This window comes from Ailuropoda melanoleuca, chromosome 4, assembly GCF_002007445.2.
Source record: "Ailuropoda melanoleuca isolate Jingjing chromosome 4, ASM200744v2, whole genome shotgun sequence".
Lineage (NCBI taxonomy): Eukaryota > Metazoa > Chordata > Mammalia > Carnivora > Ursidae > Ailuropoda > Ailuropoda melanoleuca.
In genome coordinates this window covers 17,199,794-17,225,190 of record NC_048221.1, presented here as the reverse complement: position 1 = coordinate 17,225,190, position 25,397 = coordinate 17,199,794, and the positions used below count along the sequence as shown (strand labels likewise).

The following is a 25,397-nucleotide window of genomic DNA, read 5'->3' as shown; positions in this document are numbered from 1 at the left end:
CCCCGGGGGGAGGTGGGCAGCTTCGGTCCTGATGCCGCCGGCAAGGGCAGCCCGGGTGAGTGGTGGGCAGCCTCGGTCCTGAGAGTTGGGACCACACTTCTCCGCACTGAGGGAAACTCTGGCGGCTCCGCCTGTAACGCGATTGGGAGACAGAGGAGGTGGAGCTGCTCCTCCGCGCCCCCTCCTCGCCGCCGCCTCAGCCGGGACCGGCCGGCCCCTTCCCCGCCCTCGCAGGACCACTGGTGGGGTCCTTGCCCTGCGGCCGAGGGAGGAGGGAAGAAGAGCCGATGGGGAGGTCGAGGCTTCCCTTCTGTAGTAACAGCCTTTCCAGGCTGCGCTCGGTGCCACCGACAAAGGCAGACTGTGAGCCTTGCGTTAGGCATCCCCAGAGGGGGACCCCCACCTCCCCACACGACCCAGGCTGTGGGTGATTGATGAGCGCTCCGAGCCCTCACGGGGCGGTGCGTAAATGGTGGGCCCCTCCACCCCACCTCGACACGCAGACCACAGCGCGAACAATGTGCGCTCCAGCGCTGTCAATGAATCTCCTCTCCTGGGTGGACCCTGGAAGCGGAGAAGGGGAAGGAAAGGCCAGTTTCCCACTGATCCCTGTGACTTGGTAGATGAGGGCTGGGGTATCACCCCTCCAGGTGTGGAAGGGCAGAGTTTGTTACCCCTTTAGTAGGTGAGGACAGCCCCAGGACGGCCGGAGCTACTGCCTCTTTGAGATAGAAGTTAGGCAGCTGTGGGCTCTGCTGAAGGGGTCCAGAGAAAGATGGGCCCAGAAGAGACCTCAAGGCAGGCCCAAGGCCCTAGTACAGGCAGAGTTAGGCTTTGCTGGCGAGTTTGGATGAGGCCTGAGAACTGGTGATTCTGCACGTTGAGGACAGGAGGCCTGGTTCCAAACCAGCCTTTTCAGTCTGCTCTGGCCTGGTTATTAATAAAAGTGGGCCTGACACCTTGTCCCTTTGAGAGGCCAGGTGGCCTGGGGAGGGGTGTGGGCCCCATATCTCCCCTACTGGCTGGATTTCCTTGGCTGTGAAATGGGGGTTCTTTCAACATGTAGGGAGCACTTACTTTGTGCTGATATCTGTATTAGTTGCTGGGATCTCTGACTCAAAAGCCACGTTCCTTGCCTGCAAAGGAATGTACAAATCTAGAATGGGAAGGGTGGAACAGGGAGAAAAGTGGCCTTGGTTGGCGCCACTCATGCCAGGCACACACCATTTCGTATTTAATGCCTCTCATTCTACAAACTGGAACTCAGAGATTCAGCCCAAGGCAGAGCTGCATCCACAATATGTCCAGTCCTTCCACCACATGGAGCCTGGGGGAGAAAGGGGAGGCTCTCCTGGGAGATAATGGTTGGGAGTCAGAGTTAAGCAGATAGAGAGGGAGTGGGCATTCCAAGCAGGGAGGAGTGTGAAGCAGCCCACAGTTCAGACCAGCAGGAGCTAACAGCATCTGTGGGGGAGCCCTGGCATGGATTGGATGGAAGAGGGCGTGGACTAGAGGGCTTTGACCTTTATTCTTCAGGCCTGGGGCTGCCCCAAAGACAGGGGAGAGATAGGCTGTGATTCTGCTTGAAGATCCCATGAGGTAGGAGGGGCAGCCTGCAGGGGCTGGGGGCTGCTCTGGCCTGTGGCAGAGGTTAGGTGAATTTGAGTGCCCAGGAGGGAGAAGATGTCACTGCCCTTCTCTTCCCCTTTCTCCACCTCTGGTATGTGGTGAAGGGTGAGGGTCCTGCTTCAGGTTTGAAGAGACCCGTCGCTTTTCCCACAGTGGCTCAGCCTCTAGCCTCCTATGTGGCCTGGCCAGGAGCTATTCTGATCCCTTCCATTTTCCTGTGGGCCACTTGACCAAGTTGTGGTTTTAACATTCGCGGAGTGTCTTGGTTGCTGCCCCTTGAGGGCTGGAAAACCTTGGCATGCAGTAAGCTCTGAGCAAATGTTTGTAAGCGCATGGAGTGACTCTTGGTCTAACTATGGACCTTCTGCCCCTAGCGCATCCCTGGGCAGGAGGTGACCGGAGGGTGTGAGCGGTTGCTGAGTGCAGGAGATAGCCTCGGCCCATCCTTAGGCAGACCCTGTCTTCTCAGGGGAAGAAACTCTTCCCCCATCCTTTGGAAACAAGGTGGGGGGCTCCTGGAAGCCTGTCCTTGCCATAGCCCTGGGTTCACGACTCTCCCTGCTATCCCCTTTCCCCCACCCCCTCGGTAACAAACAGAGGCAGCCTTGTTCCTGCTCCCATAGAGCTGCCCTGTTCTCCGCACACTAAAAATGGAAACCCCCAAGCTATTTCGGGAGCAGTGCCCAGCTGGGCTGTGGCCACTGCTCCCCTGCTCCCACCAGGCTGCTGGACCCTCCTCCCGGACAGGCCCAGCCTTCTCACTCTGGGACAGTCTCAGCAGCACCTTGGCGGGGTCTTGGCTGGGAGGAGCTGACCCCGGGCTGAGGGACACTCTCCCTCAGGCAGACTGGCAGCTGGGTGGCGGGAGGGGCCAGGCAACGTGGCCTGAGCAGAGGCAAGTAGGGGAAGTATCTCTCTGGCCTGGGAGCAGCACTTCATCAACCTGGTGTTCCTGGCTGGGGACCACCCGGTCTGGGGAAGATGGTGTTGCCATGGTTTTCTGCTCCCAGCAGGCCTTAGCTGGGGCCTACAGGGAGGGATCTGGGAGGAGAGCAGGCACCCAGGGTCTGAGGAGGCCCTGGGGATGGGGAACACAGCTGGACATAGTGACTTCCTCTGGGACAAGCCTCTCCCCCAACCCTGGGCCCTGGCTCTGCTCTGACCTGCAGGAGAAGAAATAGCAAGAGATGTGCTGGCTTCCGCGGCCCTGTAGGCCTTAGGGCTCGAACCAGGGAAGTGCGCATGAATCTGTGTGTGTGGGTGTCTGAATGTGGGTGGGTGTGACATGTGCTTGTGTGGAATGCCTGTCTGTGCAATGTGTGTGTTTGTGTAAAGAGGTTGTGTCTTTGTGCAGGTGTGTGAGTGTGTGGGGTGTATGGCCTGTGCTTCTACGTGTGTCTGTGACGTGGACACGATGTGTCTGCATGCATCTGCCCGTGTGCTTGTGTGTGGGTGTGCGTGTGTGCTTCCCGGTGTGTGCAAGTCTGCGTCTGCTTATGTGCTGGTGTCAGTCTGGGCTAGGACGGCCCCTGGCCTGTGTGGAGGGTGTGGACCTGGGTGCTGTGACAGAATTTGGGCAGAGGGTGAGAGGGAGTGCCAGGAAGGGACAAGGGGCTGCAGAGGGACGGGGCCATGCTGGGGGGTTGGGCCCTGCCAACCGTGGGTCTCCTTCCTAGCTGCCCTTTCCCAGGCCCTGAGGGTGCCTGGTTCCACTGCCCTCCCCCTCCCTGTGTGGGCTCTGAGGAGGCGTCCCCTGTGGAATGTGTTTGGTGGCTGAGGGCCAGGCTGGGCCCAGTTCCACTGGCAGGCTGGGCAGCAGGAAGGGGAGCCTGGGCTCCCACATGCCTGCAGCCCAGCCCCCAGCTTCATGCTCTGCTATCTCCCTGGCTAGGTGATTCCCACACAGGTCATGCTGTTGTCTCCTGATCCAGCCGGCCCTGCCAGGTGAGCCTGACCTCACACCGAGGCACCTGGGAGAAGTGTGACTCCCGCTTCTTCTTAGGGCTCTCCAAGGTAGTGTCCAGTCTTTCAGGTCCCAGCCACCTGGCAACCTCAACCTCCCTCATCTTGCCATTGGTTTCTTTGGATCCCTTCTGGATTTCTAGCCTGAAAGGCCCTCCATCTGATTCTCGCTCGTTCTAATGTGCAGATGGCCTGTGGGAACTTGCCCTCCCCCTTTCCCCCCAGGCAGCTGACATCTGTGCAGAGGGGTCCTCTCCCTCCTGGGGGCTCTGGGCCCCTCCTTCCTCTCACCTGTGCTCCTGCCTCTTCCAGGCCCCAGTCCCTGGGGATGGGATGTTTCCCACATCTCTGCGTCTCTGGCCCCTTCCCCTGGGACCCTGTGTGACATAAGACAGTGCAGGGCGAAGGGGAGCTGGGGTGGGATGGAGGTCTCCTGAGACAGAAGTGCTTGCAGAAAATGGGCCGTGTTGAAGTCTCCAGGAAAGATCTCCTGCCCCTTGCTAGTGTGCGGCCGGGGTCATCCTGGACCACAGTGCCCTCTAAGCCTAGGCCGCCTCTGCTTGTTCCCCGGGTTAGGAGGATTACCTTGGCAGTGTGATGGCCCTGTCCCCCCAGTGGCTCCTCAGCACTCTTTCTCTCTCCTTGTCAGGTGACCATGCCTGCCCTCGGCCCAGCTCTTCTCCAGGCGCTCTGGGCTGGGTGGGTCCTCACCCTCCAGCCCCCTCCACCGGCTGCTTTCACTCCCAATGGCACGCATCTGCAGCATCTGGCACGGGATCCCGCCTCAGGCACTCTCTACCTAGGGGCCACCAACTTCCTGTTCCAGCTGAGCCCTGGGCTGCAGCTGGAGGCTACCGTGCCCACCGGCCCTGTGCTAGATAGCAGGGACTGCCTGCCCCCTGTGATGCCTGACGAGTGCCCCCAGGCCCAGGCTACCAACAACCTGAACCAGCTGCTCCTGGTGAGCCCAGGGGCCCTGGTAGTGTGTGGAAGTGTGCACCAGGGGGTCTGTGAACTGCGGCGCCTGGGGCAGCTCGAACAGCTATTGCTGCGGCCTGAGCGCCCTGGGGACACCCAGTACGTGGCCGCCAATGACCCTGCGGTCAGCACGGTGGGACTGGTGGCCCAGGGCTTGGCTGGGGAACCCCTTCTCTTCGTAGGGCGGGGATACACCAGCAGGGGTGTGGGGGGTGGCATCCCTCCCATCACAACTCGGACCTTGTGGCCGCTGGACCCCCAAACTGCCTTCTCCTATGAGGAGACAGCCAAGTTGGCCGTGGGCCGCCTCTCCGAGTACAGCCACCACTTCGTGAGCGCCTTCGCACGTGGGGCCAGTGCCTACTTCCTGTTCCTGCGGCGAGACCTGCAGGCTCAGTCTAGAGCCTTCCGTGCCTATGTGTCCCGTGTGTGTCTCCGGGACCAGCACTACTACTCCTACGTGGAGTTGCCGCTGGCTTGCCAGGGCGGCCGCTACGGGCTAATCCAGGCTGCGGCTGTGGCTACGTCCCTGGAGGTGGCCCAGGGGGAGGTGCTCTTTGCAGCCTTCTCCTCGGCCGGTCCCCCCACCGTGGGCCGGCCTCCGTCAGCAGCTGCCGGGGCGTCGGGAGCCTCTGCCCTCTGCGCCTTCCCTCTGCACGAGGTGGACCGCCTTGCTAACCGCACGCGAGATGCCTGCTACACTAGGGAGGGCCGCTCCGAGGACGGCATGGAGGTGGCCTACATCGAGTACGATGTCAACTCCAACTGTGCACAGCTGCCGGTGGTGAGTCCCAGCTCATCCCTGTCTGGCAGCCACAGCTGGGCAGCCGCCCGAGGAGTCTGAAGGGAACCTAGCGGTGGTGTGGGGGCTGATCAGGTCAACAGAGGCAATGTGCTTCCTTTGTGTCTGGGTGCTGGAGAGATGCCTTCCCGAAATCGTGGCGCACAGAGGTTAAAGAGCCAGCCGTTCAGAGCTGGGCTTGGACTGGACGCTGCAGGGGTGGTATCTGCGTGGGTGGACTGAGGATTCTAGGGTATGGGGCAATGACCTAGAATGTAGGGCAATGGGCTGTGTTTTAGGTTTTTGAGCAAGGGAGGCAGATGAGGTTGAAACTTGTTTGGTTCTAGCTTCTGGATGGATGACGCGGGGACTGAGTGAGGGGGAGGTGGCAGGGACCTAGGGGAGCAGACCTGGACAGGAGGACACAGCTTTGGGAGGCTTTGGACAAGTGGTCCAGGGGAAGACTGAGTGCATAAACCAGGGCAAGGCCAGGGGTGGGGGAGGGTGGAGCCCTAGACGGGAGGGCGTCGCCCGGTGGGAGGGCGTCAAGACTGGGGTAAAGAGCTGCTGGAGTCTGTCTAAGGCAGCTGAGGCCACGCGAAGGATGCAGCAGTGGGCGATGTCAGGGAGGCCAGCAGAGAGACTAGGGTGGGGATGAGGTTGTCTAGGGGCTCCCGAAGAGAGGGAATATGGCTGTCCCAGGAGGCCCAGAAGAGAAGAGAGAATCATTTAGGGAGAGCTGGCTGGGCCAGGGGATGGGGATGTCCAGGGGGGACATTATTGGTTTTGCTTCCTGTAGGACACCCTGGATGCTTATCCCTGTGGCTCGGATCACACACCCAGCCCCATGGCCAGCCATGTCCCCCTGGAAGCCACACCCATTCTGGAGTGGCCAGGGGTTCAGCTAACAGCCGTGGCAGTCACTGTGGAGGATGGACACACCATTGCTTTCCTGGGTGACAGTCAAGGGCAACTGCACAGGGTGAGTGCACAGGAGGTATTGGGTCCTGCCCCAGGGTCTAGAGGGAACAGGCTCCTGGTGACCAGCCTGGGCAGAGCTATACCTTTGACCCCTGGTGCGGGGATGAGGGATCTGTGACACGCCCTTGGCCCCAAGGCTGGGAGAGTTGACTTACGCTTCTCTTTCCAGGGCTGGGTAGTATTTACCTATGACTTCCCCCACCCCCTCCCCAAGGGCTGGGTGGCGTGACCTGTACTGCCTAGGAGAACACTCTGCTTGTAAATTGCTTCATTGCGGGGAGAGGAGAGGGCGTTGGGTCTATGGCCACGGACTTGGGTTCCAGAACTTGTCTCTGACGTCAGGTCTACTTGGGCCCGGGGAGTGATGGCCACCCATACTCCACACAGAACATCCAGCAGGGGTCTGCCGTGAGCAGAGACCTCACCTTTGATGGGGCCTTCGAACATCTGTATGTCATGACCCAGAGCACAGTGAGTGCCAGGCGAGAGCTGGGGCCCGGCTGCTGGGAGGGGCCTTGGGCCAGGCTGGGGGCCCATGAGTCACTGGTGTTTGGATTGCTGTCATAGCTTCTCAAGGTTCCTGTGGCCTCCTGTTCTCAGCACCTGGACTGTGCATCTTGTCTTGCTCACAAGGACCCATACTGTGGGTGGTGTGTGCTCCTTGGCAGGTCAGTGCTCCACCGACCCCTGACCCTTGACCCATTCCCCAACCCCCTGTCCAGCCTCCTGCCCTCGCTGCACCTGCATAATTGCCCTGTCCAGTATTCCTGGTCCCTGACCCTTGACTTGCACCCCCTGGCCCCTGGATGCCCCACTCTCCTTCGTCCATCCTCCATCCTGGGCATCAGTGCCTTGCCAGGGCAGAGGTAGCCTAGTGTCACGGCCCACCTGAGAATCCTGGTCAGCTTCCCAGTATTGGGGGTGTCCCTGCCCCATGAAGGTGGATCCCCATCATTCATTCTTGTGCAGGTGCAGTCGCCATTCCGAGTGCTCGCGGGGCCAGGGCCCAGAGCGGTGGCTGTGGAGCTTCCAGCCTGAGCAGGGCTGTCTGCAGGTGGCAGCCGTGAGTCCTGCCAACATCAGCCGAGAGGAGCGGAGGGAGGTGAATGAGCAACGCAGGCACAGCCCTCATGGGGAGGGCTCCGGTGGTGGGTCAGGACCTCGCGTTTTAGTGTCAGCTGCTCCAAATGCCACAGGGCCTTCTACGAGTCACTTCTCATGGGGCCTTGCTTTCTCTGTTTCTGACCCAGGCTAGAGGGCGTTTGTGAAGGCTTGGGACCGCCAGCCCTCGGCGGCCACCAGCCCCTGAGGCTGCTGTCCTCGGGTGCCCCGGGAACAGGCCCTGGTCTGCTGCCCAGTGGCTCCGACAGTCTGTCCTGGCCTCTCTTGGCAGGTTTTCCTGTCGGTCCCTGACCTGCCACCTCTGTGGCCAGGGGAGTCCTATTCCTGCCAGTTTGGGGATCACCAGAGTCCTGCCCTGCTGACCAGTTCTGGTGTGATGTGCCCGTCCCCAGACCCTAGTGAGGCCCCAGCACTGCCGAAAGGAGCCGGTGGGTGAGAGAAGGGGCCAGCTCTGGGGCCTGGGAGCCCCACCCTCTTCGCATCTTGCTCCAAGGGGTGCGGTTGGGGTGAGGTGTGAATCTGGGCCGGGAGCCCTGAAGTAGCCCCTTTCTCTGAGTCCCCCAACTAGTCCCCAGTTCCCTCAAGTGCCCATTTTGTGCCCTGTGGACCATGTTCCCCAGACCCCGGGTGCTCCACTGCCCTGAGGCTGCTAACCCCGGTCCTCAGCCCGGGCCCTCTCTCCTGCTTTGCAGACCACGTGTCCGTGAGCGTGGAGCTCAGGTTCGGTGCTGTGGTGATTGCCAAAGCTTCGCTGTCTGTCTATGACTGTGTAGCAGTCACTGAGCTCCGCCCGTCTGCGCAGTGAGTTCCTCCCCGACCCCCAGCCCCTGGCCCCGCCCCTCGCCCCACGGAGACCCCTGCCCCATGGCTGTGCTCTGTGCAGGTGCCAGGCCTGTGTGAGCAGCCACTGGGGGTGTAACTGGTGTGTCTGGCAGCAGCTGTGCACGCACAAGGCCTCGTGTGACGCTGGGCCCGTGGTGCTTAGCCAGCAGGTGAGCAGGACCCCCAGCTGGGCCCCACAGGGTTGTGCGGGTTTCTCTGCTGGCCCGGGGTCTGTGTGCCTGCCTGCCCACGCGAGGCTCTGGCGTGAGCACCCGAGCTGCTGTGTGTGGTGGACTCACTGGAGTTTCGGGAGAGGACATTTGTGGCTGAGTGGCAGGGGAGGTCTGGGCCTCGGGCCCCACCTCAGCACAGATGCCCCTGGAGCCTGCCCTCCCCTCTCTCCTTTGGAGAATTAACGGGCTGTTTTTGTTTCTCTTTCCCTTGGTCTCCTTTCCTCTTAACACACCCTTTGCCTGCCTGCCACCTGCTCCGCGCCTGCCTGCTGAGTGGCCCCTCCTGTCTGTCTCTGCCTCCCCCTTCAGAGCCCGCTTTTCTCCCCAGCCCCTCCGGCAAGAGATGTACCCACCCCCTTCCCACCTGAAACCCCCCAGGCCCCAATCACCCCTGCTCCCGACACCCTTCCCGTGGAACCTGGGGCGCCCTCCACAGCCACAGCCTCAGATGTCCCACCTGGGGACAGGCCTTCCCTGCTCAGCCCCTGGGGGCCAGGGGCGGGTCCTGGTCCCATACCCGCCTCAGCCTCCACAGAGTCACCTCTCCATGAGGAACCTCCCCCTCCCAACCCCCCCGACAGCCCTGGAACCGCTGTCCCTGCCCCCACTGACTCCGGACCCACGGCCACACCCGAGGACCTCTCAGCCTCCCACCCATCGCCCTCAGAGGCAGCAGCACTGCCCCCCACCCCTGCAGACCCCGGTCCTGAGGCCGACCCCTCTGCGGCACTCCTGGACCAGCCCCCCAGCACTGCTCCCGCCACCACTTTCCCAGGGGCCGCTGGCTCCGCGAAGCCTGCTCTGGACTGGCTCATGAGAGAAGGCGGCGAGCTGCCTGAGGCGGACGAGTGGACGGGGGGTGACATGCCCGCCTTCTCCACTTCCACCCTCCTCTCAGGTGATGGAGACTCGGCTGAGCACGAGGGCCCTCCCGCCCCCCTCATCCTCCTGTCCAGCCTCGACTACCAATACGACACCCCCGGGCTCTGGGAGCTGGTGAGGCCCAGCCCAGGAAGGAGGCCTCAGGGGAGGGGTACAGGGCAGACTCGGCCCCTTACCTGCCTTGCGATCCTGCGTCGGGAGGGATCGAGGGGCAGGGTGGGTCCTGCAGCTCCATGCTGGCCTTGGGCCCCAGGTTCTGCACGGGGAACCCATGGGCTGACAGGGTGGGCTCCATAGACTGCCTTGCTCTTGGTGTCTGCAGGAGGAGGTGACCCGGGGGGCGAGCTCCTGCCCTTGTGTAGATAGCGTTCAGGGCTTCACGCTGATGCCGGTGCACGTGGAACGACAAGTGCGGCTGCTGGGGAGGAACCTGCGCCTCTTCCAGGTGAGTGTGTCCCGTTGCAGGTGGGCTTGTGGCCTCCCAGGCTGTTGCCCAGCTGTACACAAGCCCTGGAGGGCAGGAAGAGGGCTTGGCCGTCAGTCCCAAGCCGGGGGCTCTGCTGGGGGTCCCTGTGGGGCTCACTGGGCTCAGCTCCCCTCCGGCTGCCCCACCAGCTATGTCCTCTGCCCCCAGGACAGCCCAGGAGACTATGAGTGCGTGATGGAGCTGGAGGGCCATGAAGTGGCGGTCAAGGCCCTGGTCGAGTGCGAGCTACCTCCAGATACCCAGTGTCATGTGACCTGCTGGTGGCACCAGGTGTGGGTCACGAGGGCCCGGGTGGGTGAGGGCGTGCTGGCCACAGGCTGGCCACCGACCTCAGCTGGCTGCACCACGTTCATCCTGGGAGTCCGGGGGCCCCGGCTCTGGCTTCTGACCCTGTGTGCCTCAGGGTCCCTGCTCCCCAACTCTGATCTCTGACCTTGTGCTCCCACAACCGGACATTTTGGCCCTTTCTGTGACTGCTCCTCCCCAGGCCTGATGCCTCCCCCAGCCGCAGGCTCTGACCGCACTCCCATTTCTCCAGCTCAGCTATGAGGCTCTGCAGCCAGAGCTCCGTGTGGGGCTGTTTCTGCGTCGGGCCGGCCGTCTGCGTGTGGACAGTGCCGATGGGCTGCATGGTGAGCTAGTTGGGGCCTCTGGGTCCGGGGGGTCCTCCACGCCTGCCTCTCACGTTTGTCTCTGCTGCCCCCAGTGGTACTGTACGACTGCTCCGTGGGGCACGGGGACTGCAGCCGCTGCCAAACTGCCAGGCCCCAGTATGGCTGTGTGTGGTGCAAGGGAGAGCGTCCGCGCTGCGTGGCCCAGGAGGCTTGTGGCGAGGTTGAAGCTGTGACCATGCGGTGCCCCGCACCCCTCATCCACTCGGTGCGTTGAAACATGGTGTGCCCTTTCCTCACTGCTGCCTTTAGAGGGACAGCGGGGGTGCTGTGGGTCCAGGGGGCCCAAAGATGGGAGGCTGGGTCTGCCTGTCTAGGCTGCCAAGGGTTGACTGGTGGGTGGAGGTGAGCAGCCCATGTCTTGGAACAGGTGGAGCCGCTGACTGGGCCTGTAGATGGAGGCACCCGTGTTACCATCAGGGGCTCCAACCTGGGCCAACATGTGCAGGACGTACAGGACACGGTCAGGGTGGCCGGCGTGCCCTGTGCTGTGGACGCCCAGGAGTACGAGGTCTCCAGTAGGTGAGTTGGCCGGACCAACGGGAGTTGGGCACACCGCATGGGCTCCCCAGTTGGCTTTCCTGCTCGCGCTGCCCACCCACTACTCATCTGTCCTTCCCTCTCCCCCTTTCCCTGTTTCTGGCCACAGTGCCTCAGAGCTAGGGTGCACGGACATGCACGTTCCCGGCCTGGACTGCTGGGGAGTCACTGCTGGGCCGAAGCCCAGGCCCTGCCTAGAGCCGACAGGTGGTCCCATCCAGGTGTTCTCACCTGGCTTTCTGGTGACCAGGGACGTAGTTGTGATAACGAGGTTCTCAGATCCCAGATAGCTGTGCTCAGGGGCTAGCCTTCCACCAGCTGCCCTTTCTCCCCCAGGTACTGCCTCAGTGCCCCCCTGCTGAGTGCCGGACTCCACAGTCCAGTCCCTGTGACCCTGGCTGCCTTCCCGGGGCCTGCAGCTGACAGAGGTTCTGGTAGCCTGGCTGAAAGTTGCAGGGTCCCAAAGGTGCCCACACAGGACGTTCCCAAGGAGATATCCACAATCAGCCAATCCCAAACCCAGCTCAATATAAGGGTTTCCTGGAGAGCCTGTCCAAAGCCACCATGGAATGGGTCCTTTGCTCCCACCCTCAGGGATCTGGATTCAATAGGCTGGTGCTGGGGTCCCGTAATCTGTATCTTATTGAGCTTATTTATTTGATAATCTGTATTGTATTATTTGTTTTTAAAGATTTTATTTATTATTTAATTTTTAAATTTTTTTTGAAAATTTTATTTATTTGTCGGAGAGAGTGCATGTGCTGGAGCGCAAGCAGGGGGAGTGGCAGGCAGAGGGAGAAAGCAGGCTACCTGCTGAGCAAGGAGCCTGATGTGGGACTGGATACCAGGACCCTGGGATCATGACCTGAGCCGAAGGCACTTAACCAACTGAGCCACCCAGGCATCCTTATTTATTTATTTTTAGAGAGAGTGAGTGAGCCCGCACATGTGTGCAAGTGTCAGTGGAGGAAGGATGGGGAAGAGGGACAGAGGAAGAGAGAATCTTAAGCAGGCTCCACCCTAACTGCGGAGCCCGATGCAGGGCTCAGTGTCATGACGCTGAGATCAAGAGTCAGACACGCTAACCCACTGAGCCACCCAGGCGCCCCTCGTAATCTGTATTTTAAACCAGACTTTGGGGGCACCTGAGTGCCTCATTTGGTTAAGCGTCTGCCTTCGGCTCAGGTCATGATCTCAGGGTCCTGGATGGAGCCCTGCATCGGGCTCCCTGCTCAGTGGGGAGCCTGCTTCTGCCTCTCCCTCTGCTCCTCTGCCCGGCTTGTGCTCTCTCTTGCTCACTCTCTCTCTCTGAAATAAATAAACAAAATCTTAAAAAAATAATAAGAAATAAACCAGACTTTGTTAGAGCACGTGGTTTCCCCCTCAGTGTGTTATGACCAAAAACTTCAGGGGATTGTCTAGACTGTTAATGATTCTAGAACCATGGGACTCAAGTAATTTACAAAGTGATTTATAAAAAGATTAAAGTATTCTCTGGTTGAAGTCTCTCCTGGGTACTTTACATATCACTTGCTCTGTTTTCCAAAGTGCTGGCAGTGAGTGTGACCATGTCACGGAATCGCGCCGCTGCCAGCTTCTCATTGGGGAAATTAATTTGCCCCAAGCTTCTGTTTTCTGGCTGAGAACCAGCATTTTCTTAGATTGCTCACTTTCCCTTTCCCTCTATCCCCAGACCTGACTAGAGGCTTCCAGGGACTTTTTTTTTCATGAGGAAATCAAGTTGCCACCGCTCTGCAAGTGGTGTGGCACATGGTGGCGGTTAGGCCCCTCGTTTGCTCAGCTCCTCATCCCCGGAGCCAGCCTTACAGGGCTCCTTCTAGATTTGTGCCGCACAGAGTGGTGAATTCCTCTTCGTTAGGGGACTTTAGTTGAATGAAACCACGAATGTGAATTCTCCAATGCCAGAGCCCCCTGGTGTGCCCTGAGGAATTCCCTCCGAAGCAAGAGGATCTCTGTCAACCTCGGGGAACAACACCTGATTTCGTGGGGCAGGGAGGGGGCAACCGGGTCCATTTGAGGGGCCCTTGGTATGGCCCCAGCACCCCAGCCTGCCCTGTGCCCACAGCTTCGTGTGTATCACTGAGGCCAGCGTGGGGGAGGTGGCTGGCGTGGTGATGGTGGAGGTGCCAGGAAGAGGACGCGGTGTCTCAGAGCACAACTTTGCCTACCAGGTAAAGTGGCTCCCCCAGCCCATGTAGTTTTGCCCTCCTGGGGCTTCCCACCCTACGGCCTTCTCGTCTGCCTCAGGCTCCCCATGCCTCTCTGTTTGTGGCCTCATGCCTGCCTATCTCTCCCCATCCCCCTTCCCACAGGACCCGAAGGTGCATTCCATCTTCCCGACCCGGGGCCCCAGAGCCGGGGGCACCCACCTGACCCTGCACGGCTCCAAGCTCCTGACTGGGCGGCTGGAGGACATCCGAGTTGTAGTTGGAGACCAGCCTTGTCACCTGTGAGGGCTGCTTCCTCATTCGGCAAAAATCCATGTGCTCCAGGGAAAAGACAGAGGGGTGGGATGCTGGGGAGAGCGGAAAGGAGGGAGAGGGCCAGGTCTGCTCCATCAGAAAGTGGCCAGACCCTCCCTAAGCGGGGGCTGTCATGGGAAGGTGGCCTCCAGGGTCAACTGTGGGGCTTTCAGTCAGCCCCGAGGGAAGTGGGCAGAGGCCCGAGTGGGTCCTGTGTCCTGGAATCATCCCTGTCCCCTTCCTGGCCCGCCTTCCATTCGTCCCTCTCTTCCCTAGGCTGCTGGAGCAGCAGGCGGAGCAGCTGCAGTGTGAGACCAGCCCCTACCCCACGCCTGCCACGCTCCCTGTGGCTGTGTGGTTTGGGGCCACTGAGCGGAGGCTTCAACACAGCCAGTTCGAGTACACAGCAGACCCCAATGTCACCTCTGCTGGCCCCACCAAGAGCTTCCTCAGGTGCTGGGCCAAGGGCTTGGCTGCCTGGCATGTGCTGGCGTGGAGTGGGGGGTCTTTGCAGCTCTAGGACGTGGGGAGGTTGCAGGGCTTTTTGTAGACGCTGTGACTCCCATGCCGTTGGTGGGGAGAAGGGCGTGTGGCTTGGGGCTGCGCTAGCCGGGTTCTGCTAAGCCACCAGCGGTTCATGGTCTGTGTTGCAGTGGAGGACGTAAGATATGGGTCCGTGGCCAGAATTTGGATGTGGTGCAGACACCAAGGATCCGAGTGACTGTGGCCCCAAGAGCCCTGCAGCCGAGCCAGGGGCTTGGGCGGAGGCGGCGCGTGATCCCGGAAACAGCGTGCTCCCCCGGGGCTTCCTGTGGCGGTCATCACGTAGGAGACCCATGGGCCTCCCCTGTTTGCACGGGGCTAGCCATACCCCATGTCACCCTGCGCTCCACCCCGTGCATGGCCGTGTGTGGCGGGTACCGAGGAGGCTATCTCCCCGTCCTTGCCGGACCCCTTTCCGCGTGGCCCTCAACGGGCCTTCCCCTGTCTTTCCTCTCTCTGCCGCAGTTTGAGGAGCCCTGCCACGTGAACTCCTCTCAGCTCATCACGTGCCACACGCCTGCCCTCCCAGGCCTGCCCGAGGACCCCTGGGTCCGGGTGGAATTTATCCTTGACAACCTGGTCTTTGACTTCGCAACGCTGAACCCCACACCCTTCTCCTATGAGGCCGACCCCACTTTGCAGCCCCTCAACCCCGAGGACCCCGCCACGCCGTTCCGGCACAAGCCCGGAAGTGTGCTCTCTGTGGAGGTACTGTTCCCGCTCGGACACAGTGGGGCCGCCAGACCCTTCGCTTTGCTGGACACTGCTGCTGGGGGAGGGGGGCATGGCAGCCGAGCAAGAGCCAGGGGACTCCCTGCATGTGGTGAGGGCTGAGGGGCCGGTGGTGGGCTGCCTAGCCTGCTGCGTCTGGCCGGGGCTTGGGTCCTGTCGCCTGGGTCCCAGCACACTCGGTGGCAGGAGTCTGAATGACGGTATGTAAATGGTCTGGCACACGCAGCGGGGAGGCATGGTACGCAGTAGGCGCCTGGGCCGATGCCCATTTGGCAGCCTGGCTCAACGCGAAACCCTTGGCGTGGGTTCTGACACGTGCAGTAGGTGGGCGTTCCGAAAGGCCGTAGGTGGACAGCCCATTGTCATTCACCTGGTGGGCTGGCAGGCACAGTAGGGGCTCTGGCTTTGTGAGTAACTGGGCAGGATTGGGGGGCAACTTTATATGGTCCAGATTTTTAGCTCTGGAGAAGTGAAAATGTGAGGAAGAAGGATGGGAAGGGCAGAGGAGGGTCAAGGGGCAGCTTGCAAGATATCCATGGACCGTCACCCCCCCTGCAGGGGAAGAGGTGCTGAGGTTCATCAGCCCTGCTCCCGGGGTGGGTGTCAGGCCCGTCCGATCCACATTTGGGGGGATAGGATCTGAGTGACCACCAGCTCCTCCCCTTAGGGAAGAGCTCTGAGTGATCCATCAGTGACCTCGTGTTCCAGGGGGAGAATCTGGACCTTGCGATGTCCAAGGAGGAGGTGGTGGCCATGATAGGGGATGGCCCCTGCGTGGTGAAGACGCTGACCCGCCACCACCTGTACTGTGAGCCCCCCATGGAGCAGCCCCTGCCCCGGCACCACGCCCTCCGAGAGGTGCCCGACGCTTTGCCTGAGTTCACGGTCAGTAGGTGGGTGTGGGCCGGGCCGGGCACTGCGCACGCACTGAAACCTTGCTCACAGAGGGCTTCCCATGTAGGTGCAGATGGGGAACCTGCGCTTCTCCCTGGGCCACGTGCAGTACGATGGCGAGAGCCCGGTGGCTTTTCCCATGGCTGCCCAGGTGGGCTTGGGGGTGGGCACCTCTCTTCTGGCTCTGGGTGTCATCATCATTGTCCTCATATACAGGTGGGTGCAGCCGGGTGTGGCTGGCCTGGGGCAGCGAGGTGGGTGTGGCTGGATGGGAAGGGCAGACGAGGCCAGGGCTCAACAAACGTTCCTGGAAAGTACCAGAGAGTACCGATTTTAGGCTTTTGTGGGCCAGGTGGCCTCAGTTGCAGCGGTTCAACTCTGCTGTGACCATGCAGAAGTAGCCATAGACGAGAGGCAGACTCACGAGTGTGGCCATGTGCCAACAAATCTGTATTGGCAGAAACAGGTCGTGGGCCAGATTTGGCCTGGTTGTAGTTTGTTGATCCCTGGGCTAAAAACCGCTGGGCTAGACTGGACATGGGGTGTGACTTGCCCAGGACGGGACAGGCTAAACTATTCTGGGCGAGGCCTTGGCTTGGCCGGGCATGGCCGTGTTAGACGGTGCCAGCCTGGGCCAGGGTGAGGCTGGGGTAGACGGCCCGGGGCCTGGGGCACCAGAAAGGGCTCTGTCCTTTTCTGGCCTCCCCCTTCCTGACCTTGGCGCTGAGCAGGAGGAAGAGCAAGCAGGCCCTGAGGGACTACAAGAAGGTCCAGATCCAGCTGGAGAATCTGGAGAGCAGCGTGCGGGACCGCTGCAAAAAGGAGTTCACAGGTGAGGCTGCAGAGCGGAGGCCCGGAAGGCGCTGCAGGGCTCTGCCCCAGCCTGCTCCCGTGGCGTGGGGTCCGCGCCCCAACCCGGCCTCCTCTGCTCCACAGACCTCATGACCGAGATGACCGATCTCACCAGTGACCTTCTGGGCAGTGGCATCCCCTTCCTCGACTATAAGGTGTATGCCGAGAGGGTCTTCTTCCCTGGGCACCAGGAGTCGCCCTTGCACCGGGACCTGGGTGTCCCTGAGAGCAGGCGCCCCACTGTGGAACAAGGGCTGGGGCAGCTCTCCAACCTGCTCAACAGCAAACTCTTCCTCACCAAGGTGCCATACACCCCCCCACCCTCCACGGCTGGGGGCGGGGCTCCTGGTCCCACCCCTCCTGCCCCAGCCCCGCCCCTGTCCCTCCGGTTCTGAATCGGCCCCTCCCTCCCCCGTCTCCCCGGCACCAGTTCATCCACACCCTGGAGAGCCAGCGCACCTTCTCGGCTCGGGACCGCGCCTATGTGGCTTCTCTGCTCACCGTGGCGCTGCATGGGAAGCTCGAGTACTTCACCGACATCCTTCGCACCCTGCTCAGTGACCTGGTGGCCCAGTATGTGGCCAAGAACCCCAAGCTGATGCTGCGCAGGTCTGTGTGGCTGCCAGAAGCCATGGGGGCTGGGTGGCTGTGAGAGCTGGAGCCAGGAGCTGAGGCACGCCCTCTGGGGCTTAGGGGTCTGCAGCCCCGGGAGCCCCAAGGCCGTCCCTCCTGACCTGCCCTCCTCTTCCCTGTCATCCCAGGACCGAGAGTGTGGTGGAGAAGCTGCTTACCAACTGGATGTCCATCTGCCTGTACACTTTCGTGCGGGTGAGAGAGGCAGGGGTGCAGCAGGCTCTGAACCACACGGCTTCTGGCCCCTGGGCGGCTCCTACACTCGTGCCCGGCATGGCTCAGTCACCTTAGGCCCTCTGCAGCCCGTCCTCGTCCCCAGCGTGGGCCATGTCCGGTGCAGCTCCCGTTTCATGCCTGTTGTCTGCCCCGGGGTCCTCACTGCCCGTCACCTCTCTAGGACTCAGTAGGGGAGCCGCTCTACATGCTCTTCCGGGGAATTAAGCATCAAGTGGACAAGGGACCAGTGGACAGCGTGACTGGCAAAGCCAAGTACACCCTGAATGACAACCGGCTTCTCAGAGAGGATGTGGAGTACCGTCCCCTGGTGAGGGAGCGAGGAAGGGAGAGGGATAGGGAGGCAGGAAGGGAGGGAGGGACGCAGGGACGGAGGCAGGGACAGAGCGTGTGAACACGTTTGCGCACCGTGGTGTCAGCCCCCGGAGAGGCTGAGCACGTGTGCTCGTTATGCGTGTCTGTGTCTGGGGTACGGCTAGCCTGGCTTCTGGCTGCCTGCCAGACAGGCCCTCCGATGAGCTTAGTCTAGAGGATAGAGGCTGGAGGGCCCGTCCTTGGGGCAGAGGACCTGGAGAATAGGGCCTCAGGCTTGGGGTGGGGTCACTGTGGACACTGCCAGGGTTTGGGGAGCAGTCCAAGTCCTGAGTGTTTGCCTGACCAGTGTCATGCCAGGGATATGATGTGCCCACCAAGCTGGGAGCCAGTTCTGCCAGCCCTGGCCATCTCTTCCTCTGGATTGCTTTCCCCTTAGTGGAGTCCTTTCCTTAGTGACCCATGCGAGGCGCCTTCCCCCGTGACCCATGCAGGGTGCCTTCCCCGGAGGTCACCCCTGGTGACCCATGCAGGGCGCCTTTGGGAAAATCTCATTCAGGCTCCGGCAGACCTACTCTTCTCTCAGGCTGGTAGGGACTCGTCACCTGTCATGGAGACTTCTCTTCGGTGCCTCCCGATCAGCTGAGTGAGGAACCTAGGGACCTAAGTTAAGAGGGCCTTGTGTTCACTTGTTTTTTCTGCCATTCACCCATTTACCTAGTGCTCTGCTAGGTGCTGGGGTCACAGTGGAGGGAGCCGTTGTCCCAAGGGGGGTGGGCAGGTGAAGAGACAAAAATTAGGGACTCTCTAGTGCCTGGAGGTCAGAGGCAGTGGCTTCCTCTTGGGTTGTCCCTGTCCCCGCATCTTGGTCATCCCGTGTGCGGCACAAGCCCTGACTGCTCCTGTGTTTGCCTTGGTAGACCCTGAATGCACTGTTGGCTGTGGGGCCTGGCGCGGGAGAGGCCCAGGGTGTGCCTGTCAAGGTCCTGGACTGTGACACCATCTCCCAGGCCAAAGAGAAGATGTTGGACCAGCTTTATAAAGGAGTACCTCTCGCCCAGCGGCCAGACCCCCGCACCCTGGATGTCGGTGAGGGTGGAGGGGAAGGGTAGCCTGGGGGCCTGAGCCAGAGTGAAGGCTGGGCTGGCCCTGGCCCAGCCCTGCAGGGGCAGCATACCACTCAGTGGGCATGGGGTAGTGGTGGGTTGTGGAATCCCTCTACACAGACAGCCTCTCTCCTGGTGAGGGGTCCCCAGCCTAGTCTCTGCAGAGGTTGGGTGACGCTGCCCCCTGATGGTGGGGCCCGTGTCCCGGTGGAGGAGGAGGTAGGCTCCACCTGCAGGAAGGGTGTCCCGGGAGCCCGGAACTAAGTCCCACCTTGCTCTTGCAGAGTGGCGATCTGGGGTGGCTGGGCATCTCATTCTTTCTGATGAGGATGTGACTTCTGAGGTCCAGGGTCTGTGGAGACGTCTGAACACCCTGCAGCATTACAAGGTGGGAGGGGTACGAGCAGGAAGAGGGGTACGGTGGGGTGGGGCTGGTGGAGGGGTCACCAGCTGTGATCAGCAGGTCCCAGACGGAGCAACTGTGGCCCTGGTCCCCTGCCTCACCAAGCATGTTCTCCGGGAAAACCAGGATTATGTCCCTGGAGAGCGTGAGTACTCCCTCCTGCCCTCCTGTCCCCACCCAGTCACTGTCCTCTGCCCTCGCTTTGCCCAGTGCCCAGGAATGGGCAAAGTCCTCTGGACCTTTGGGTGGGCTGGTGTCTGCTTCCCTTCCACCTAGAGAAGCCCTCAACCCGTGCCTCCACTCCTGGAAGTTGGCAGGACCCTGGGGGCCCAGGGAAGGTGGTACCTGATGAGGGGTAACGAGCCGTGGCGTCTTGGCACAGGGACCCCAATGCTGGAGGATGTGGACGAGGGGGGCATCCGGCCCTGGCACCTGGTGAAGCCAAGTGAGGAGCCGGAGCCTCCCAGGCCCCGGAGGGGCAGCCTTCGGGGCGGGGAGCGCGAGCGAGCCAAGGCCATCCCTGAGATCTACCTGACTCGCCTGCTGTCCATGAAGGTGGGGCAGGAAGGGTGCGCTGGAGGCTGGGGTCCAGGGCCGGACAGGCAGTCGGTCTGGGCCGTGGGGGAGGATGGCCACTTACGGGATTCGGGGGTGGGGTGGGGCTCGCAGGGCCATAGTGCCACGAGGCGTCGGAGGCCGGGCGGGGGCTGAGGTCCCCTTGCTGACTGTACCTGCTCTGGTGCTTCCCCCCCCCCCACAGGGCACCCTGCAGAAGTTCGTGGACGACCTGTTCCAGGTGATTCTCAGCACCAGCCGCCCCGTGCCGCTTGCCGTCAAGTACTTCTTCGACCTGCTGGATGAGCAGGCCCAGCAGCACGGCATCTCCGACCAGGACACCGTGCACATCTGGAAGACCAACAGGTGGGGGTGGGGCCGGGGCCTGGTGGGCGGGGCATGCGTGGGGTCTTCTGCCTGCCCAGCACGCTCATCGCCGCACCCGCCCCGCCCACAGCCTGCCCCTGAGGTTCTGGATCAACATAATAAAAAACCCGCAGTTTGTGTTCGACGTGCAGACGTCTGATAACATGGACGCGGTGCTCCTGGTCATTGCGCAGACTTTCATGGATGCCTGCACCCTGGCCGACCACAAGCTGGGCCGGGTGAGTGGGTCAGGGGGAGGCCTGTGACTCCAGCCCCAGGCCGGACGTGGTCCCCGGGAGCGGCAGTGCCCCAGTCTTCGGAGATGACCCCTCAGGAACCAAATCCACCAGGCAGCCTGGGGCTGTTCTGTGACTGTTGAAGCCACCTGTCCACCTGGAAACCACCTGGTGCTCCCTGCCCACCGCCCCATCACGTCGGGCTCACTTCCTCCAAGCCAGAGGCCCAGGGATCAGAGGCAACCCCTGCGGTCTTTCTCATCGCCCCCTCCACAGGGGTGGAGAAGGGGTCTGCCTGCTAGGGCGGTGTAGACAGGAGACACCAGGGCAGTGAGTGCCAGGCGTGAGCAAGGTGCTGGTGAGGGGAGCCGAGAAGCAGACAGGAGGGGCCAGGGCTGTCTGGTAGCACGGGGCGGTGCTGGGGTGTTGTCACAGGAGTAAGAGCCAGGAGAGTCCCATGACAGATAAGGGGTCACTGTCACAACTGCTCAGCCACCCAGCCGGCAGGGCCGGGGGCTCCTCAGGCCCGCGAAGGGAGCCTGTTACCTCTTGAGAGGCCTATGTCTAGATCCCGGTGGAGAAACAGAATGTTAGTCCTGTGCAGCGCTGTCTTTCGGGGCCCATTTTTGTTCCATGTGCTCCCGTCACTCTGTCTACAGTGAACTGAGAAACCCCAAGGCCCCTCCTGGCCCCGGGGGCCCCGGTGGGTGGATGCTAAGCGGTGGCTCGGCTTTTGCCCAACCTTCACACTGCGTCCCCTTCCTGGCAGAAGTGCAGACGCTTGCTGGTAGCTCAGGAGTAGTCCAAACCTGGAATGCCAAGGGCCCCCACGGAGAGCTGGCGAGAAGGCAGCGTGCTGACTCAGGCCCGGGGACGGCCTCACTGCCCACACAGGGTGGCGCCTTCTGGCCTCACCCTCCCAGCAGCTGTAGGCCGAGGCGGCGGGTGCCGAGAATGGAAGCATGCTGCCCAGAGCCCACGGCTGGGGGGCAGAGCTGGGATTGGAACCCACTTCGGTGGTGGAGGAGGTGTCTGGGTGTGTAAGATTGTGGGTTCTGACCTGAGAGACCTGCTTCAGGTGCCAGCTCGGCCATTGAGGTGGTGCGGGGCAATATACTTAATTCCTGGGTCAGTTTCCTGATTTTTAAAATGCTGACGCGGGGAGCGGCCAGCACGTGGAGAAGCAGCATTAGGGCCCCACACGGCACCGTGCCCTCCCACCCTGCATGCCGTCTCCCTGCTGGATGCAGGTGGAGGCAGATGGAGCTGAGAAGTGACCTGGGAATAATTCGGGGAGAAGCTCGAGGTGACAGAAGTAGAGGCCGGACGTTGGTGGAGGGGAGGGGCGGAAGAGGTCCTTGCAGAAGGAAATGGGCCAGGGGGGCCAACCATCCTGGTTGCCTGGGACTGAGAGTTTCCTGGAATATTTAAAACTGAAACGGTGCTGGGAAAACCGGGACAGTTGGTTACCCCAAGGGGCCTCCCTCTTTCTTTCCTGCTGGTGCCCAGGACTCCCCCATCAACAAACTTCTATATGCTCGAGATATTCCCCGTTACAAACGGATGGTGGAAAGGTATGAGGGCGAGGCGATGAGTCTGGAAGGGGTATGGGTGGACAGATGGTTGGATGTTTATGGCTGCAGCCCAGGGGTGGGCCCTGCTGGGGTGAGGCTCGCTGGCCCAGCAACTGCCGTACGCACGGTCTCTGACAGGTACTATGCAGACATCAGGCAGACCGTCCCTGCCAGTGATCAAGAGATGAACTCCATCCTGGCCGAGCTGTCTCGGGTATGGCCCTCTGTCTGCTTCTTGGGTTGGGCACAGGTCTCCTGCCATGAGGATCCTGCTCTTTTGCAAGGAAGCCCTGGGGACCTCAGCAATCTTGTGAGCTGGTTGGGGCAGGACACAAACCATCATCATAAATGCAGAATGTTCCAAATGGCCACTAGAAAAGACCAGGGCTCCCAGCATCTCACTACAGAGCAGCAGGGGCTTGTCCGGGCAGCGGCCTCCTAACCTCACTCAGCCAGGTACTTGGGTGCCTGCAGCCCATCTGGGGTCTGGGGACGATGCGTCCGAGGCAGTGGGGTAGCTGGGATTCAGTCCCGGACTGCCCAGGTTGGCCTGTTCTTGTCTCCGTACCCCTCTGCTTCCCTCAGGGGTGTAGATGTGCCCCCACCTACTCCTAAAACAGCCCCCAGATGTAAACTCAGGGAGCTTACAAGCCGTGCTTCGGAAACAATGATTCGGACCACAGCCACACCCAGTAACGACAGCCGCGGCCATTTGGGGTGTTGCTGGGTGGGGGCGCTGTGTCCACTCGCCTGACCCCCGTAGGAGCGCCACAGGTCAGGTGATCTCAGCCCCGTTGTCCTGCCGAGGAGGGGCAGACTCCCAGATGGCCCCGTGGAGGGCTGGTGTGACCTCAGGGGAGACGTGAGGGAGATCAGAGCAAACTGACGTCAGAGCAGACAGCGTGTAAACAGCACCTGTCCCGCGGGGCCCTGCCACCATCTGGGACCCCGGGCTCCTAGCTTGCGCCTCGAGGGGAGAGAGGCAGGGCCCTGTTCATGCTGCAGACCGGGAGCCCTGGAGTGTCGATGGGGCTTCCCACTTCAGGGCCTGTCCCTTCTGCCACCTCCTCCCCCGTTTCCCAGGGGTCCTGTGGCTGGTGATACCTCTCATCTCTCATCTCCTGTCTCCTCCTAGAACTACTCTGGGGACCTCGGGGCACGAGTGGCCCTGCACGAACTCTACAAGTACATCAACAAGTACTACGACCAGGTGGGCAGAACTGCTCAGAGCCCCAAGCCCTAATGGCAAGAGGGGCCGTGACGTGTGGTCCCCCCCCATACCCGGGCACGGCGCAGGGTGTGCCCTGGTATTGGCTGTGCTCTAACCTGGCCTTGTCTTCTCCATCCGGGCTCCTTGGCAGCAGCAGGGATCCTAGGCATTGGGGCAGGGCTGCCGGGGGCTCTGCCAGGGCTTGGAGGTGGCATGGGGGAGGGACACACAGCCGCCACCTGTACCTGCCCTGACCCGCATCCCAACCTGAGTCCACGGTGGCTTTGTGCTGTGCACGGCCAGCCTGTGCTGCCAGAGAGGAGAGTCCTGCCAGGGGTGGGCACAACAGAGCCAGCGAGGGGGCTGTCGGGGGGATTCTGGGACGGGGCCTCGAGATCAGAGCACTTCCAAGTCAGCGTGCTAAGTGCCTGCCAGAATCGCCTACCCACGTGTTTGTGTGGTGCCAACGATGGGGCTGTTGCTGGTCAGAGAGGAGGAGCCTGCCTCGTGGCCCAGGCCCGGGGTGAGGACAGTCATTTCACAAAGGAGGGACGCATGCTTGTGAATTCCGGGCATGGTGGCCTTGCCCTAGCAGTGCGAGCCCCTGCGTGGGGGAGGCGGGCGTGTGTGATGCGTCACGGGCCCTCGTGCAGACAGGGTGGAGAACCTTCCCGGGCCCCGCTGTGCCCCTGTAGCAGCCCCCACTTCTGCTTCTGTAGCTGTGGTGTTGGGTCAGTGTCTGTCCTAGTGGTGAGTCCATGAGGGCGGGATCGCATGGGCCCCCTCGTTGCGGGGTCCCTGCTCCTTGCCCAGCACCTGGTGATAGGAAATTAGGAAACGCTTCTTGCCTGGTGGGCAAGGGGGGCCACGATGGCTGGAACAGGGCTCCTGGGGGTTTGTGGCGAAAAGGCCAGCATGGTGGGTGCAGGTGGCCTCCACTAGAACCTTCCCGGTGGAGAAGGATGCTTGTTACCGTGAGTGCTAAGTACTGAGTAGAGTACCCCATTCTCACCTCTCGCATCCGGAAGACCCTATGCTGACGTCACCAGCCAGGCCCTGAGGAAGGGAGGGGGCTCGCCGGGTGTCGGGGCTGTGCCGCAGCCTCTGGGGAGCCGGTCACGCGTGCGGGTGGGGGTGGCAGCAGCCCTGACCGGCCGGCCTCTGTTGCAGATCATCACTGCCCTGGAGGAGGATGGCACGGCGCAGAAGATGCAGCTGGGCTACCGGCTGCAGCAGATCGCAGCGGCTGTGGAGAACAAGGTCACGGACCTGTAGGGACCTGGCCAGCCCTGGCCTGCCGTTGCCTCCGCCCCACCCGGGCGGCCCTGGAGCCGTGAGGGAGAAGCTCCCTTCTTAGATGCCTGTAGTGCCTGACAAGCTGAGTTAGTGCAAGGTGGCTCCCGGTCCCCGGGGGCCTCTGGCCTGGGCCCTGCTGGACCTACCTCGCAGGCCTGGGGCTTTGAGGTGGACCGGTGGTGCCCAGCCTGCTTCCTGAGCCCAGTGACCCCGTGGGCTATTTTGTGTATGTGACGTCAGCCTGTGGGGAGTCAGGGACGAAGGGCTTCCAGAGAGTGGCTGGAAGGGCCACTAGCCCCTGGAGAGACTGTACTGTTCCTGAAGTTCCTGAACACTGGCCTTCATCCTGCTGGGATTCGGGGGGGAGAGTCCCGCTTCCTGGCCCGTCCTCCATCATCCCTGACCTCAGTTGAGCTGCCTCTGGCCTTGTTGCTGCTGCCACGTTCCTAGGTCTGAGAGAGGAATACCTTTGCCAGGCCGCCGCAAACCGACCCCCCAGCGGGGCTGCCTGCCTCCGGGCCACCCTGCCTCAGAGGCCGCCCATGGTGAGGGGCCCCTGCCGCAGGCGCCCAGGGGAGAGCGGTGGCCCCACTGACCCAGCTCTTCATTAAAAGATAACACACTGCATGGCGTCTCATGTGTGGGCTTGGCCTAACCCCTCCCTTGGTAAGAGGGTGGCAGCCGTGCCTGGCAGGCACTGGGGGGCGGTGGGATCTGTACCCTGGGTCATGGGTGTGTGTGTGGGGGGATTTCTCATGACCCTCACATGAGGCTGTGGTGAGAACCCCATTCAGGATGGGTTAGGGAGCCTGCAACCTGAGGCGGAGGGGTCGGAGTCCCTTCAGGGGCCCTGCTCTGTCTGCAGCGCAAGTGTTCTCAG

General features: G+C 61.7%; 1 protein-coding gene across 8 annotated transcripts in view; it reads left to right on the top strand.

Moving 5' to 3' along the window:
- PLXNB1 (plexin B1) overlaps positions 1-25,144 on the top strand; it is a 29,284-nt gene extending 4,140 nt beyond the window's left edge. For 3 of the 8 annotated variants that reach the window (XM_034658246.1, XM_034658245.1, XM_034658247.1), the window contains 37 exons: positions 3,521-3,573; positions 4,241-5,353; positions 6,150-6,332; positions 6,674-6,802; positions 6,899-6,999; positions 7,301-7,433; positions 7,725-7,881; positions 8,146-8,254; positions 8,337-8,445; positions 8,818-9,504; positions 9,713-9,835; positions 10,025-10,147; positions 10,416-10,509; positions 10,584-10,756; positions 10,919-11,070; positions 13,175-13,280; positions 13,422-13,558; positions 13,848-14,024; positions 14,225-14,396; positions 14,580-14,822; positions 15,555-15,731; positions 15,808-15,956; positions 16,472-16,572; positions 16,677-16,894; positions 17,023-17,201; positions 17,354-17,420; positions 17,623-17,769; positions 18,692-18,860; positions 19,162-19,265; positions 19,341-19,425; positions 19,663-19,835; positions 20,041-20,201; positions 20,293-20,440; positions 21,947-22,011; positions 22,150-22,225; positions 23,147-23,221; positions 24,392-25,144. In XM_034658246.1, the coding sequence (XP_034514137.1) occupies positions 4,247-5,353; positions 6,150-6,332; positions 6,674-6,802; positions 6,899-6,999; positions 7,301-7,433; positions 7,725-7,881; positions 8,146-8,254; positions 8,337-8,445; positions 8,818-9,504; positions 9,713-9,835; positions 10,025-10,147; positions 10,416-10,509; positions 10,584-10,756; positions 10,919-11,070; positions 13,175-13,280; positions 13,422-13,558; positions 13,848-14,024; positions 14,225-14,396; positions 14,580-14,822; positions 15,555-15,731; positions 15,808-15,956; positions 16,472-16,572; positions 16,677-16,894; positions 17,023-17,201; positions 17,354-17,420; positions 17,623-17,769; positions 18,692-18,860; positions 19,162-19,265; positions 19,341-19,425; positions 19,663-19,835; positions 20,041-20,201; positions 20,293-20,440; positions 21,947-22,011; positions 22,150-22,225; positions 23,147-23,221; positions 24,392-24,496 (6,414 nt within the window). In that variant the 5' untranslated portion in view covers positions 3,521-3,573; positions 4,241-4,246 and the 3' untranslated portion in view covers positions 24,497-25,144. The other 5 variants (XM_034658248.1, XR_004624685.1, XM_034658244.1 and 2 more) reach the window with 5 other exon arrangements.
- Positions 25,145-25,397: the final 253 nt, after the last annotated feature.